Source organism: Panonychus citri, unplaced genomic scaffold (genome assembly GCF_014898815.1).
Source record: "Panonychus citri isolate SS breed McGregor unplaced genomic scaffold, ASM1489881v1 Contig00111, whole genome shotgun sequence".
Taxonomy (NCBI): domain Eukaryota; kingdom Metazoa; phylum Arthropoda; class Arachnida; order Trombidiformes; family Tetranychidae; genus Panonychus; species Panonychus citri.
Window position 1 is genome coordinate 1,442,168 of NW_026515516.1, and position 17,419 is coordinate 1,459,586.

Below are 17,419 nucleotides of genomic sequence, written 5' to 3' on the forward strand. Positions count from 1 at the left end.
AAAATTGAACCAGTTTGAACAAACCTCCAATTCTTTTCTCTGTCTACACTTTTTTCTCCTCTTTCGCATTTTCTTTTTTCCCTCTCGATTTGATTTTTAATTTTCTCTTTTCAATAGTTGGCAACATGTTCTCATGGAAAAAACAAAATCTCTTCCAATTTAAATTACAATTATAATTAATTTTATTCTATTCTTTTCCAACAATCAGTTGTTTAAATTAATCATCAACAAAACGATGATGATTAAAGTTTTTTCCTCATTTTTTCTCACTCACTCGTTTGCAAGGCTAATAAGTCGTCGCCTTGATTAACATCAGCTCAATATAAACAGTAAACATTTTGTTGTTTGCTAAGGAACAACTCACATCTTAACAACAGTTTTCTTTTGTGATTCATTTTAATTTAATTAAATCAGGTAATTAATTAACTTCATGTGTACCTTTCCTGGTTAACTTCCACTTCTGTGTGTTGCTAATAAATCAGAGAGTAAAACTCTTACTCTTTGAATGAAATTCTATTCTCTTCTTCTTCCATTTTCTTTAATCACTTTTTTGTTCTTTTCTTTTCTCTTGACCAGGTTTGTTCTTTTTACTTTCCACCATTTTGGATGCTAATTTAATTCCATCAACATTATATATTAATTTCTTCGTCTTTTCTTTTTTTTTGTGTGTGTGTATTTGCCTGTTTGTCTCTGTAATTTCCAGTTTAATCAAATATGAAACAAAGAAAAACTATAAGTGAAGAAGTCGTTGACCTTCGAATGTGGTTTGATGAGGAATATGATGATGATCCTGGAATTTGTGAACAAGTTGATTATAAGAAGGTGATGAACAATGATTGGGCTGTTAAACGATTCATTTTGGCAAACGAGAATGGACCAGTTAAAGGATTGGAGAGTTTAAAACAATTTCTTTCTTGGAAGAAAGAAAATCGTGTCAACAAATTTAATCCATTGGAAATACCTCGTGAAATTTATAATCTATCACCAGTTTTCAAGTTTCTACCTGATTATCGAGAAAATAATGTCCTCTACATTCGTGGTAACATTTTAATGAAACTAACCGATTTAACTAATATCATTCGAAATCTTCTTATTTACAATATTGATCAGATTGACAGTTGTAGTGAACGTGTTGCCTCTTGGGGTTTAGTGGTTGATATCTCTGGTTCTGATTATTCACAGATCAATGCATCCTGGTTACAAGAAGCAAACACCATCATCTCAACATATTATCCTCTTGGATTACGATACATGCTGATTTACGGTGCATCAATTATGGTTAGAATGTTTGGTCGAATGATGACCAGTCTTGGTGGTTTACAATTTGTTGATTCGAAAACTATTCTAGACTTTATTCCAGCCGCTAATTTACCCGATTTCCTTGGTACAAGTATCTTTTCTAAGCAAAACTATCGACGAATCCCCAAGGATGCAAAGCCCATGAAAGAGATGAAACTAAGCCTTGACGAAACTGAAATTCGAAACATTTTGGAAAATTTAAAACCTTACCTTGTTGACGAGTCGAAATGTACCATCGTTGACACTTATTAAATGCCACAACATTTTGGACTAAACCACTTTCCCCATCGCCATGACCTGTTAAAATCTTATATATAACCAGAATATCTCAAGAAAAGGCCAATCAATCGAATGGTTCTTGGATCCAATTACTCCACTAAATCTTGTTCAATATTAACCATCGAACTGATTAACTGAATCTAAATTCACATCAAAACGTAACAAGAAGACAACTAATTATCAAACTTTGATGACGAAAAAAAATGCCATCAATATCGTCGTGAGCACAAATCACAATCTTAACTCCAACGGTTGTTACAAGGATTATCCCTAATCCATTTAATTTCAATATCCAATTATCTTAACCAATTAACTATTTTAAATTTATTCTTAACCTTTTATTAACCAAAAACAAAATCAGTATTAATATTGTAATCATATTATTATCTTAATTGTTACCCACTAATCAATACATACAATTTGATTGAACCATTTATCCTAATATTATGTATACAAAAAAACTGCAATATAATATTATCCTATTAATATGCAGAAAAATATTAACCTTAACGTTGATTGTTGGTATTTAATCAAAAACGAAAGTTGTTGATTTGATTGAGTTGTATTAACTTAATCAATTTTTACCGGAAAATGAAAGATGATGATTTAGACCGAGAGTTAAGTGAAGCATAACAATTAACCAATTAATGAGCAAAACAATTAGCTTGTTAACCGAATCATTAACTGTTATGTAAAAGGAAACAATCAAAAAAAATTAACTATTTCAATTCAGAATCTAATCAAATATATAACAACAATTAACCAGAATAAGACAAACTTACCCAAGTTAAATTGTTAATTATTGTTAACAACTTATTCAATTGTTCAACAATTAACTAATCACGAAGCTTGATGAACAAAAATCAATTTAAATTTCAAAACAATGTAACAAATTTAATTAAATGTCAACAATTTGATTTGGAAATCATTTGAAATTTTGATCAGAGAATCAATTAATTGCCAGCTAATTGTTTGTTGTTACTTTTGATTAGTTTATTATTACAATGAAAGATCAATCCAATTGTAATTAAAATGTTTTTTCCTTCATTAAATCAAGTTGATTATCTAAAAAATTAATGATTGATATGAAATAATTATCACGGTTGATTGTTGATTAATCTGAATACAATTAACTGTCGGGATTAAGTTTAACCAAATCAAAGTAACTTAACTTTGTCTGTTAATTGTTGATCATAAATCAAAAATTAATCACTTTCACTTAAATCTTTCATTGTGACAGATTAATTTGAATAATACAATTAGTGTTTACAATTAACTTACCTTTCGACAACAATTAACTTTGGTCAAATGTTTTAATGGTGAAAAAAGTTATTAACAAGAAAATTAACTTTTCCAAAACTTGTAATCAGTTAATTGTTATGTAATTATGGTTAGAATTTAATATTTTCATCATGAAAATTTAATTTAATTCAATTGAATTAATAATAATGAAAAAATTCCATCGATTGGTTTTACCTTTGAGATAAATTATTTTAATTGTTGTGACTCAAAAATCCCAGAACAGCAATTTAAATAATCATCTTGATCACCTTAATGATTAGTGATAATGATAATAAACTAATTGTGATTAAATTTTGATATGCTGATCAACAAGAAAGTTTCACAACTTGTTAAATCATAATAATAGTAATTAGTTGATTGTTATACTCAGGGTGTTAATTGTTTGCATTTGATTTCATCGTCGTTAATGATATTAGTTAAATTTAATTTTTTTTTCGTCTTTTTTTCCTGCTATCAACTAATTGTGACAATTAAACTCAAATTGGTTCTAAAACGGAAAAGTTAATTACTAACAAACTTAATGAATGATTAACCAGAATAATAAAAAAAAGGTCATGATAATTTCACAATTCATTCAAATTAACTAAACAAACATTTCGTCATCGAGATGATCAATAATTGATTTAAATTTGATACAATTTACTTTCACTCTAACCTGATTGATCAGTGATTCAATTGTTGATCATTAAGTTAATTAACTTTCAATTTAGTTTTCCTCAAGAAATTAATGTTAGCAAGTTGATTGCTACTCTCAGTAGATGGAGCCATTTGTTGCGTTGTTAACACTCAATCAATTGATTGCAATTAGTTTTAATTTGATTTGGAAAAGTTTGATTAACAATTAAGAGATGTAAAAATAAACACTGAATTTCCCAGAAATGAATGAATAAATTTGAGTGACTTAATCACTTATAATCATGAGGAGACTTTAAATATGATGAAAGGAAAACCATTCAATTGAATAATCAACTGTTCAACTAAATTGTTAACTAATCGATGATCAAATTAGCAACAATAAAAAGCACCAACTTAGCAATTTGTCTAACAATCAAAGTATATCATGTTGATAATGTTCAATTCCAATTACCAAGCAATTAATAGTGATGAAGAAAAAAAAAGATGAACATGTTTGGTTATTTGATTAAGTGTTCAATCAAAAACTGATTAACTTGGTACAAATTGTTAATAATAATAACAATTTAGCGACAACAATCAACAGATAATCATAGGAATAGTAACAACAAAAGGTAGCAAATACGAAAAAAAATCAAATTATTGATCAAATTGTTAACTTAAATCATGATGATGAAAAAAACGAGCAAAACAAAACAAACAATCAAAAAGTTTTTATCAACAATTTAAACTGAAAAAAATGATTAGCAAACAATTTAATGATAACATGGATGATGATTAAAGGAGCTTGTTTAATGGACCAGTTAATATGAAGGGTTATCACCATTGATTGTTAGTAAATCATCAGGATAAATCAGTCACGTAAATGATGATAATGAAACTAATAAGATAAAATATCCTATTTAATCATCAACAATCAACGATCAACAATCAACAATCAAAGAAAAAAAAGTTTTCACCTTTACACTAAACCATAAACTAACACGCTACAAAAGTGAAAAGATAATCACAATTTAGCTAATTTCATTCACTATTAATTTAATTGGCCAGAAATTTGTATTTATCAATGAATCACAATCAAGTTAATATTCATAAATTGTAACGATTTATTTTAATCATGGAATAGAAAAACTTTGATTACCTTTGATTATTTAAAATGACGATGATAATAATAAGGTGAGATATTTGATTTAATTTGTATTATCATTTATTAGTTTTAATTTTAAACGAGAATTGAATAATTTAATTCAACAATCAATTGAAATACAATTTGATTCGGACAATTATCCAAATGTAGTTACTATTTGATTAAGGGCCATTAACATGGGCCAGTAATTGACTTAAATTGTTTACTTTTTTTTCACCCAACCGCAAATCCAAATTTGATGATTAATCTATTAAATTGTTATCACAATTTAACAGCGTCATTATTATTATATATCAATTGGGAGTTAAATTGTTACCACAATCATCAATTGAAATAAATTATTAGCAAACAAATTTAGTTTCTTGATTACCTTTCAATTAACTGGAATAGGAAATATTTTTCCCTTGATTGTTAATTGTTAATCTTCAACAACAATTAACATACAATTAAGTGTAAAAACAAACAAAGATGAACTTTCAATATATTTAAAGTACTAATTAAGACCATTAATTTGAGATTAGATAGTTGTATATAATTATCGGTGAGTTAATTGTTAATGGTTATCATTTAATTAACTATTAACACGTTATATTAACGTACGACTTTACCTTTGGTCATAACAATTAGATTAATAGTAATGATTAAAAGAGGAGGAAAATCATCTGATTTGATGATTTAATTACTTCATTAATTACAATTACTATTTGTGATCAATTAAATATATTGATTGTAAATATCTCCTTCTCAATTGATCAACTAATCATTGGTAACAATTAATGGTAATTAACATCTGATAATGAACAATATTGATCATAAGTTTTTTAATTTTGTTGGATTTGCATAATAATAATTAACAATTAGCTTGGAAATTGTTAATCAATGCAGTTAATTAACTTACTAAATTGCTAAAATCTTTAGATATCAGTTTAAATACCTTTAAATTGACACAATCACAATCTTAATCCACTAAATTAAATGTTAATCACTTTGATGGTTAATTAATTTTTGAGGTAAAAAAAAGTTTCCTTTTCCTAATAGGATTAACTTATTAAAAGTATTTAAAAAAGCAAAATTAAATATATTTATAGTTGATTAATGATTGATTTTAATTATAATTGTTGAAAATTCTTGCATAATTAATTAGATTGATTAATATCAAATTACGATAAACATGAAAATCAAATCAAATCTAATTCTAATAAGTTGTAACAATCAACAAAAGTCGCGAATGGAAAAAGTTTATCATCAACAAATTGTAACATTTTCAATTGATTACAATCAATGTTTTAAATTGTTTTAGATGAGATTGAGATTAAATTGTTGTCCATACTAATCATTGTACTCATTTATCAACTATTAATTACGATAAAATTTAATATTAATTATGTTTAATTTTGCAAGAAAAAAAAAGTTAATTCTGTCAACAAAAATATGATATGTAACTTGAATTAGTTTAACTAATCATTTGGGTTTCTCATTTGATTACCTTTGAATCTGATTAATGATTAAGATGATTTATCTTAATCCTCTGAAGGTTTTGATTAGTGAGATTTTTTTTCATTTGATTATCTGAGTTTTCAATTAACCTTAGGTTTTAATTTACCTGTTGATTTTTGCTCTTGCTTCCTTTGCAATTAAATTAAATCAAGAAATGAGCAGCAAAAACAAAATCATTGCTACTAATTAACAAGATTGTCATCAGAACCACAACAACATGATAATCAAAGTTAATTGCAATTTATATATATATATTAATAATTATTGTAATTTGCAATTTAAATCATTGAAATTAAGGATCACATTTCAATTACATTGGTAAAATTTGACATCTAAAGATAATGTAACTGATTAAATTGCAAAGTGTGGCATCGAGTTAATCAAATTACAATTAGGATGATCAATCCTTGAAACAATCAACAGGTTAATCAACTTGGGTAAAAATCAATTGGACAAATTGAAGTACAATTAGTTTGTAAATCTTTTTACCATTGAAACAATTTTCACCACAACTGACCATTCACTTGACCATAATGATAATGATAAAAAAAAGTACAAAGTGAATAATGATTAATGTTAATCCAATGATTGTGTTGTTAATTGCAATCAATTGATTTATCGGTGAATGAAAAACAAACAAACAAACAAAAAGGCAAAACAATTAATCACAATTTAAGAAACTTTGTTACAATTAAATTACAAAATGAAACGCTAAGGGTCAGTCAAAGTGAAAGGTCAGTTAGCCTAAAGGTCGACCCGTTTTGTCGTGTTCATAATCTTATTAGAACTTTTTTTCTCCTCGAATCTGTAAATTGAGGCAATTATAGTGTTTAACTTTTTTTAACTAATTTAAAAACTTAATTACTGTGATGATAAGACGACAATGATGATAATTACAATAGTTATAATTGGTTTCAATGGAATAAGAAGTTGAAGAAGAAAAAAAAACTCGAAAATTAACAAAATGCTGAAAGAGATTAACTTTCGACATGGTTTGTGACAGTTAGAGTAACAAATGGAAAAGATAATCCAAAATGGGAGGAGTAGGAGACAAGTAATAATCGGAACAGGAAATGATGAGGATGGAAAAGTGACTCTCTAAGTGTGAGAGAGATTAAAAGAGAGAGATACAAGAAAGGGAAAGAAAGTAAATAAGGAATTAAAAAGAAAAAGTTTCTTCTTTGTTTAGAACTCGTCGATATCAGATGATATGAGGATCATTTAGGACACCCTGTTGAGATGTGGTGTCAGTGAGGCAGAGAGATGATGATGATGATCACCACTTTCAGGATCAACATCATCTTCATCATCATCTTAATATCTTCATGATAATAATCATCATCATCCTATTATTTTAAAACTAATGCGTGTGGCCATTGAGAGTTGCATGTTTCCCATGAAGAGAATGATGAAAATCATATGAGATAAGGTGTGATGATAATCATGATAATATCTTACTAAATGATGATGATGATGATGATGATAATGATGATGATGTTTTCATCTCAACAGATTAACCATAAGTAATCAATGATTACATTAACTGTCAGTTACAATTATCATCATCATCATGGAGTAAAAAATATTATTTAAAAGGCTCATTTATTGATTTACCTTTTAATTATCATCATCGTAATTTATTTAGTTTCATGAATCATTTCATTAATGTACATAATTAATGCTCATTTTCACGCTAATTTGATTCGGTTAATTTAATTGTCATTAGCTTTTAAATAATATATTTATAAAGGAAAAGGTTAATTAGCAAGAAATTAAATTTCAATATTTGTTTGAATTTCACCAAACAATTTATCGTTATTACCTTTTAATTTAGTTTAAATTTTTTTTTTAGGAAACTCATTTAAACTTGATCATTATTATTACTAAATTAATTATGATTATGATTCTTGATTGTTGATGATAAGGGACAGTAATTTACTGATCATTTGCAGTTCATAAATTGATTAAAATCATAACGACAAATTTGATTAAAATTTACTTTTCATTTTGTTTTTCTCGTTGCTTGATTAATATAATTTATGTTGATTGTTAATTGCTGATCTCTCCTGTTAATCATGATGATGATTACCTGTAATAATTAATTTGATTTAATCGTTTCCAGTTGTAGTGAACTTTAATTGCTCTCGGTATGTTTGTTTTTGTGTTAGCTAAATTGTTGACAATTAACAGTAAATGATTAACTGAATCTCATTGAGTTTTCAAGGGGAAAAATTTTTAACTTTTATATTTTGACAGATTGTTAGTTAATTGTTTATCTTTTTCTTTTAATTTGGTTAGTTAATTGTTGTTGATTAGTTTTTGAGATGTTCATCTACTACTGTTATTGATTAATCATAATTTAGTTTAAAATCTAATTAATTACACAGTTCTATGTAGTTAATTGTTCAACTTTTAGTTTGTAAATTATGATGATGAACATTTTGATTATCAGATATAACAAATTTTTGTGTGTGTTGATTAAAATTAATCCGGTTAATGGTTTAATAAATTTTGCTAATGATTAGATTGATAAATAGCTAGCATAACCACTGATTGTTATCATTGATGGAAAACCTCAAGCAATTAACTAATCATGATAACATGAGCTTTAATCAATTGATCACCGAATCAAATCAAACTGATCACAATTTTAACCAAAATCTTTCCGATGGTCAATCAAAGTGACCAATGTCAAATACAATAGCAATTTGATATTAGTAATTAATTGTTGGATTGATCAACATAAGGTTAATGGTAAATTACATTTCTCTTTGAGTTAATTGTTGAATTAAATTGTGATTGCATGTTGTTAATTCAAATTGTTGTTATATTCACAAAGGTAACAACAGTTTTCATTTGTCGGATCAATGAGTTTACCTTTAATTGTAAATTTAATGGATCAATGGATTTACCTTGTTAATCACTCATCTAATCCAGTGTTTTCATCTTCATCATCTTCTAGTATATATCTTCATAATAGATCCATAGATTAAGATGAAGATAAAGATGAAAAAAAATCTCTGAATGAATTGACTGAAAAGAGGATCTTGATCGTCTTCCTCATCTTCAGTAGTTACTATTGAGGCAGAACAATTTAGTAAATCATTTCATTAATGATGGAGTAATTTGATGATGGATCACCTCACTCACTCTCTCTCTCTTCCGATATTATCTCTCATCTTACTCATCATCATCATCATCATCATCTTCATCTTGATTGGTTACAATTTCATCATTATCTTTTTTGTCTGTTATTATCGTTTACCAATTTATCTAGTGAACAATTTACTAATAGCGAAGCATAATTATCGCCATTGATTCTTGGAGACAAAGCTAATTTTCTGTATTTGCTCCTTCTCATCATCATATTTATCATCTCTCTCTCTCTCTCTCTCTCTCTCTCTCTCTCTGATAATTTTCTAAAACACAACATTTGGGAATCGGTAACACAATTGGTTTTCCTCATTTTCTGTAACCGTTAATTCAGTTTATTGACAGAAATCAGATGATAATGATTAGTAGACGGAAGAAGATGAAAGTGGGTGGAGTAGGTGGGAGATCCATGGTGATGATGATGAGCAGAAATTAATTAAAGTTCTAATTAGTGGAGAAAAAAAATTTCCTCCTAAATTGTTTTGATATTTCGAGTTCTAATTACGAGTTAATTTCCATGTGATACTTATTATATTAATATTATATCAAGTTTGAGATGATTTCTCTCATGATACTTGTATTTAATCAACAATTAAGAGATTCCTAACTTGATTAGTTGATTAAATGTTGTTGTCTATGGTTTTGTATGTTGCCTTTTGTTTGTTTATCAACAATTAACTTCAATGTTGGTGGTCACAATTAACAATCAACCATAACTAACCTAATTGTTACACAAGATTAAAATGTAATTAATTAACTCACTAATTGTGTCAATTGTGTAGCTAAATTTTTAATGGGAATACCAACAAGTTTAAATTGTTTTCCCTTGTTAACAATTGACTTGAAATTGTTATTAATTAACTTTAATATCACAATTAACATACAAATATCTTAATTAATGTTCATCAACTTAATATCTCAAGCCAATTGGTTTAAATAAACTAATTGTTTAATCAATTGTCTTGAACTTGAATTGATTTGATTGTTTTTTTTTCAATTTCTAATTCCTGATTAGTTAATTGTGATTATCATCATCATCATCATTTGATTGACCTTTCAAATTGTAAATCTAATTGTAATCAATCAACTGTTATCATGTTGATATAATTAACTTAGCAACATTCAATCAAGTGTTAGTGTTACCTTTAATTATGATTAAATCTTGTATTTAATTATAAATGGTTAATTAAAATAAACAATTTGATCGTGATCCTTGTTTTTATTTTGTTAATTTTTTTCCAAATCTTAAATCAGTAATTAAATTTGATTCTAATCAATCAAAAGTATAATACAATCAATATTTAATTCAGTGGTAGATTTTTAAATATCAATTGATTTATAAATTGTTGTGAAATTGTTACAACAATTAGTGTAGTAAATGTTTCATATTAACTAATTGTGATTAAACATCTAGGAAACTTATGATTAACTTTAATTACTATTGATTAGGGGGAAAAAATTAAAATCAATTAAAACAAATCAAATCAAACTAATATTATGATTGATTGACTAAATGATATTAATTGTTAATTTAGTAAAATCAATCAAAACTGTCAAACAATTTAATTGGTTTGAAAAATGTGAACACTTAAAACGTAATAATTAAGTTAATTGTTCATTGCAATTAAAACGGAAAATTAAAGTTAATCAACTATTTATTTATATTACAAAGTAATTAATAATAGAAGGCAATAAATTAAAAATCAATCAGCACAATTGATTAAAAATAATAAACAAATAAAGACCAAAACAATTAAATAAAAGTATTGATTGAAATCGTTAATCAATTGATCAGGTAAACGAAAAAATCAAATTAGTTGAAACAAAATCAACCATCATAATTGAATAATAATCTAATCACAAATCAATCTAGTTGATAATTAACCTCTTTCCCTGATTGCTTATTGGCATAAACGTAACCAATATTGGCTTGATTGTTAACAATTAACAATCAGTAATCAATGTTGACCATCAGATGACCAGTGGGTCTATTTTTTTGCAAGTCATTCACAAGGAAAACTAATACAATTGCCTTAAGATAAACTTGTAACACTTACAAGGGATCAAGTTTGTCCATTGATCTGCAACTGATAAGTTACAATCAGTGGTCACTTGTTGGACCACTGGTCAGTTTGGAAATATTTTCCTTCTTTACCTCATGCTGATGATACTCAACTTACATGAAGATGTAGAAGAAGATGATGAAGGAAGATGATCTTCTTCTCATGAAAAACTCATCTTCTTTTTCATGGTTAATTTTTTTATCTTTCATCAATTTCTTCATAACATTTCGCCTCAGGCTCTTTATTTTTTTTCTGCTTCTTCTCTTTCTCTTCTCTTTATCATCTTCTTTCTTATTATCTACCTCTCTCTCTCTCTCTCTCTCTTTTTATCATCTTATCTTCATCTTCCGTGTCAATGTAAATGGCTAACTAACTTGACTAATCAACTGATTAACCTATTATGTTAACCTTGTCAGTGGAAGTTGTTGTTTGGATTTAAATTGTTGTTGTTATGTTTTTTTAGCTTCTTTAATTTATTTTCCCGTTTAACTAATCAACTAATCACTCGTTAATGACACTTAAACCGATTATCATTTCTAAATCATCTTCCTTGGTGGATAATTGTAGTAAAGGCTTTAATCAATTTCATCACCAGCATCATCATCATCATCGTTATCATAATGTTATCATTTTTGACTTTTTCCTCTAATCAAGATCATCTTCTTGGTTATTATCCAGTTAACTATTATTAAAACAATCAAATGGTTTAATCTAATCTACTAATCTTGATAGCATCTTTCATCATCATCATCATCATCATTTTCATCTTGTAAAATAACTGATTTAGGACAATTTACCTATGGTAATGATAACAATTAACATGGTTCATCGTTAATTGTTATCGTTAAGAAAATAAAGCAAATAGTTGACTGAGTTTGATGAATGTTATTTTATTGTAAATGATGAGGATGCAAATGATGATTGAGATGAAAACAAATATTTTTGGAAGATAAATAAGATACATATTTCTCTCTCTCTCTCTCTCTCTCTCTCTCTCTTTATATTAATAGTTTATCATCTTCTCTCTGTCTTCCTGACATCTCCCGTCAAGAAGCTCATTTACACTCTTGATGCTACTGAGACTCATTGAGACTTTAAATGGTTCACTTGAAACCACAAAGATGATGAGGATGAAAATTCCATTCAATTTTTTCTTCATCTTCCTCATCATCTCCTTCTTTTCATCTTCTTCTTATTCTGTTGTTCTGGTCAAACAGTTTTGTGGTTTCAAATTGGTGACTTTAAGACAGGAAATATCCTCCTTCTAATGATGACAGTTTACTCAGTCATCATTATTGTCATTAATTGTCATCAAATTGCGGGTTAAAAGTATAACCATTATCATCACATATGCAAATTAGTTGAATTATTTTCTCCAACTTGATTGGTTAAACTGCTCTTATAAAGAGGAAGAGGAAGTGGGAGGATAAAAAGATAGGGATGAGTAAGAAAGTTCTGTATTTAGATTAGTTCGAAGTTCTCTCTCTCTCTCTCCCTCTCTCTCTCTCTTCTTTCTTTCTTTCCAATAATAAACAAATCGTTTTGTTATTGATTTATTTTTCCATCAGAAATTTAGATGATAATTAACTAATCATTATATTGTTTGAATCAATCTGATGAAACTGCTAATGATTAGTAATCATTAAGACGAGTGGAAAGAGAAAGAGAGAAACAGATTCGATTAAAAAAAAGTTCTAATGTTCAATGCGATAAGATAATTAGTCTTAAATCATACTGATCATTAAATTATCATCCAAGAGATGAAATCATTACAATTTACAGTAATCCAGGAGTAATTAACTTAACTAATAACAATTAAAAACTCGAATCGCTCTCGAAACTTTTGTTTTTCATTTTAAACTTTAAAATTGATCAACTCACGCAATTGATTTAATAATGATTTCCAATTGACCTTAATTGTTGTTTGTCAAAGTTTAATTTTTCAATTAAAATAATAACAATTAACTGATGGGATAATTAAAGGTTTTTTTTATTGTATCGTATCCACTGGGATAATTAATAAATTTGATTAAGTTTTTTGTTTGTGACTTTTTGATATACAAAAGCATTTGAAGCTTAATTGCTTTGAAATAATTGTTAATCAATGATCATGATTAACCAACAATATTTTCATTTATCACACAATCAGTTAATTGCAATCAATTTGAGCTCAGATTTGATTGATTGAATAAAACAAAACAGTTCTAAATGAGTATTAATCACTGTGACATATGAACTTAATTTAGTTTCAGATAAAGACAATTAAGTCATCATATTAATCACTTTAAACCATTATTACAATTGACACGATAAACAATTAAATGAAAGAAATTGATTACTTAGACCTATTTATTTGCATATCGATGTTTAATCATTGGAAGCAATTAAACATCTCAAATTGAAATTAATGATTATACCAATATTGTATTCATCCCGTTGTTTTAGTTAATTCATTTGATTGTTAAAATGTTGATAACTGCCCAGATAGATTTAGTTTGCTACTATTTTATTTGAACGATTTATTGGTTGATTGTGAATCAAATTGTTATCATCGAGTCTGTGAAAATTGATGATGTTGATAATTATTATTATGTTTAACACACTTGTAATTATCTTGGTGTGAATTCATTGATAATCATATCACTCAAATATCATCATCATCATCATCTTCTTCTTCATCTTCATGATGATCAGCATCATTATCATGATGGTGGTGAGGATAAAGATCAGGATGAAGATGAGTATGAGGATGAGGATTAGGATATTTATCATGATGTAATAATAATAGATTTAAATGAGACTATAAATAGATAATGAAGATGATGATGAAGTTGGAATCGAATCTGAATTTAAAATTGAAATTGAAATTGGCAAATGTTAAGATGATGCTAAGAGATGCTGAGTGTGCGGTTGGTGATGAAGATGAGGATGAAGATATGGATAAAAAATAGGACCGATGACAGATTGTAGTGAAAAAATTATCTGGTAACGTTAATGATAATTGCAATTTGATTGTTCCAACCAATAACATGAATGAAATAAACAATAGTGACTGTTAGGGATGAAGATAGTAATCAATTTGTGTTGATCAATATATTTGATGATTAAGGTTAATTGTTAAATTTTTCAATAATATTTTAAATTGTTTACTAATTTTGTTAACGAGTAAATTGTTTTACAATTGAAATTTCATCTTAACAAACGATTTTCATTTTGTGACCTCAGGCAAAAGTAAATGGATGATGATTATGATGAGGAGGAGGATGAGGATAAAGATGATCAATTAAACGATCCAAGGTGATGGTGGTAAATGTATTGGGTGATAGGATAATTAATCAATTGATTAATTTACTAATTTACGCCTTGAGGTTAACCATAATTGACATGAGAGTTTAAGTTAATTATTATCATTGGAAAGAAAAAAGAAAATTGAAAAAAATTCTCAAACTTTTGCTTCTCTTTCAAATTAGTTGTGTTCATCATTTTCAAGGTAAGAACAAGATGATGATGAAGATGATGAAGAAGATGATGAATCATGATGATGATAAATATCTTCACGATTGTAAATATTATTTACCTGAATCTCTATAATCAGCTGATTGTATTTTTAACCTTCTAAAATCATTTCAACCAGCAGAAAGTTGTTCTGATCATGAACTTTTAGGAAACACTGAGAATACAATTACTTACGATAATCGGATTAAATTTAATTGTCACTAATTTGAGTTGATTGTTTGATTCGTTGAGACGAGAAGCTTCAATGTGACTAATAAATTCGGGCTCGAATTGTTAATTGTTTCCAGTTCGTTACAGCAAAAAATGAACCTTTTGTTTTCTTTGTTTTTGATAGATTGTTAATTAACTAGTTAATTGTTAATTATAATTAGAAAACTAGTATTTAGTTTAAACTCCTCCCAATCTACAGTTCCAAAGGAGGAGTTATCTAAATTGAAGGCGGAACTCAAATGATGTTTATTATTTGTTAAATCGTCATCACCATCAACCTAATCATTTGAATCATAATCTTAATCATAATCAGTTTGTAATCATCACAATTACACAATCAAATTGTTTGATTTTGTATTTACAAACTAAATCATTGAATCTCTGTGTGCAATTTTAATTGTTTCCTATTGTGATTGTTAACATTTAACTTAAGTGACAATTAACCGAAATCTATGAGTTTGTAATTGCTTCAGATGAACGGAAATGATTATCAAGTGATTAACAATTTAGTAATTAAATTGTTTTGATATTAGTAACTTTGGATTTGACTTTTTTTTACTTTTCGTCAAGTTTGAGTTTGATTTTGTACTAATGTGTTTAAATTGCTTTCGTTTGATTCATTGAATTTAAAAGTTAAATTAACGATAATTTCATGTCTACCAGAATCATCATGGTAACACCAAGTTCTGAATCTTTAACCAGTCGATCACATTTTAATATTCAACAAATTTTGGGCTTAGATGAATCGACAACCTCATCGATTGTAATTAACCAGTGTGATTCAGGTCGAAGTACACCAATTGTTGAACCGATCGATTGTGACGAAGATGAAGATGAGGAAGTGGAAGTGGAAGGTGAAGAAATTGATGAGGATGAAGAAGATGATGATAGTGATGGTGATGGAACAATTTGTACACCAACACCAACACCGATAATAATCACTAATGGTGGTTGGAATTCACCAAACGATAAGAAAACTAAATCCAACGACAATTGCAACAGTCCCAAGACTAAATCAGCATCGTTATCACCTCAGCCTCGACCATCATCATCATCATTATCACCAAACAATCAACAAAAACAATCTCCATCGAATCAAATTAAAAGCAATAATGAAGAGGCTAAATCGTCATCATCATCAACATCATCACAGAAAAGTAATGGTCATGATAAAGTTCAGAATATGGATTCTGATCAAAATCAAACACCGACTCCAACTTGTTCCCCCTCATTAACACCTCATCAACAGCACCAACAACAGGGTTTCCCACAATTTTCATCAGCATCCATGTTGAATGCTTATTTATATCGACCCACAACCGCTGCAGCAGTTGCCCTAATGTCCGGACTCCAAGGGCACCCGAATGGTTATCCTCATCACGCTCAGCACCACTTGTCCCACTCTCATCATTCAATGTCCCTCAACTCAGGCCTATCATCCTTACCCACCGTGGGCTCAGTTAAATGTCAACTTCATGACACAAGTCCAATCGAAAACCTCGAACTCCTTTTACCACTCAACAACTTCTCGCCTTAGAACGTAAATTTAAAGCTAAACAATATCTTTCCATTGCTGAAAGAGCCGAATTCTCATCTTCTCTTAATTTAACCGAAACTCAGGTCAAAATTTGGTTCCAAAATCGTCGGGCCAAAGAGAAACGGTTAAAAGAAGCGGAAATTGAAAAAATTCGTATGGCCTCAAGACCGGCGACCATTTTATCATCTCATCCGTTTTCACTTTCCTCCGGATTCCCACCCAATGGTCATCATCACCTCTCATTACACCATCACCACAATCAAGCACATCATCCATCAGTATTATCATCCAATGGTCTTCCTCATCATCATGCTCATAATTTAATCTCATCTTCATCACCTCCAATATCATCATCATCCTCTAGTCATCATAATCCTTATCAATATCAATCTAATGTTAATCCATCATCATCCCAATCTAATCTTCATCCATTTGCTGGTTTAATGTCCCACCTTAATCTGTTGGCTCAATCAAATCTATTTAATAGTAACAATAATAATCCAATTAATTCTGATACTAGGAAAACAATTAACTCATCACCTTCACCTGGATCATCATCTTGTATGTAATCAAGTTAATCATCATCACAAATCATATTAAGTTAAACAAGATTAACATTCTTACTCTTTGATAAAATCATTAATCAATCATTAATCATTAAAGAATCAGCATCTTAATTGTGATGATACGATTTATTTTTTTTATAGCTTAATTGAATTGTTTTACTATTCGTAATTAAACAATTGTCAAAGACAATTAAAATCACATTAATGTTTATCCTTT

General features: G+C 28.0%; 3 protein-coding genes across 4 annotated transcripts; all 3 read left to right on the forward strand.

Moving 5' to 3' along the window:
• Positions 1-118: 118 nt before the first annotated feature.
• On the forward strand, positions 119-2,088 carry LOC128389804 (uncharacterized). 2 transcript variants are annotated; one of them, XM_053349432.1, is made up of 2 exons: positions 119-414; positions 704-2,088. In XM_053349432.1, exon 2 carries the CDS (start codon positions 715-717, stop codon positions 1,549-1,551), a length of 837 nt encoding a protein of 278 aa, XP_053205407.1. In that variant the 5' UTR covers positions 119-414; positions 704-714; the 3' UTR covers positions 1,552-2,088. The 2 variants fall into 2 exon arrangements, with proteins under 2 accessions (XP_053205407.1, XP_053205408.1); XM_053349433.1 differs by lacking the exon at positions 119-414 and adding an exon at positions 461-576.
• Positions 2,089-15,769: 13,681 nt separating this feature from the next.
• On the forward strand, positions 15,770-16,563 carry LOC128389964 (uncharacterized). The gene is made up of 3 exons (XM_053349623.1): positions 15,770-16,122; positions 16,207-16,485; positions 16,530-16,563. The coding sequence occupies exons 1-3, from the start codon at positions 15,770-15,772 to the stop codon at positions 16,561-16,563; spliced, it is 666 nt and encodes a 221-aa protein (XP_053205598.1).
• On the forward strand, positions 16,564-17,398 carry LOC128389965 (distal-less-like protein DLX-3). Its single transcript, XM_053349624.1, is given in 1 exon segment — positions 16,564-17,398. A coding segment is annotated over 1 exon segment (642 nt). The 3' UTR covers positions 17,206-17,398.
• The last annotated feature ends 21 nt before the right edge of the window (positions 17,399-17,419 follow it).

What these genes read in the sequence shown, in the direction of transcription:
- LOC128389804 (XM_053349432.1), top strand. Translation starts at nt 715, where the DNA reads ATGAAACAAAGAAAAACTATAAGTGAAGAAGTCGTTGACCTTCGAATG.
- LOC128389964 (XM_053349623.1), top strand. Translation starts at nt 15,770, where the DNA reads ATGGTAACACCAAGTTCTGAATCTTTAACCAGTCGATCACATTTTAAT. An exon ending in CCCAAGACTAAATCAGCATC is followed by an intron (nt 16,123 to 16,206) that starts GTTATCACCTCA and finishes TCAAATTAAAAG; the next exon opens with CAATAATGAAGAGGCTAAAT. An exon ending in GGTTATCCTCATCACGCTCA is followed by an intron (nt 16,486 to 16,529) that starts GCACCACTTGTC and finishes CCCTCAACTCAG; the next exon opens with GCCTATCATCCTTACCCACC.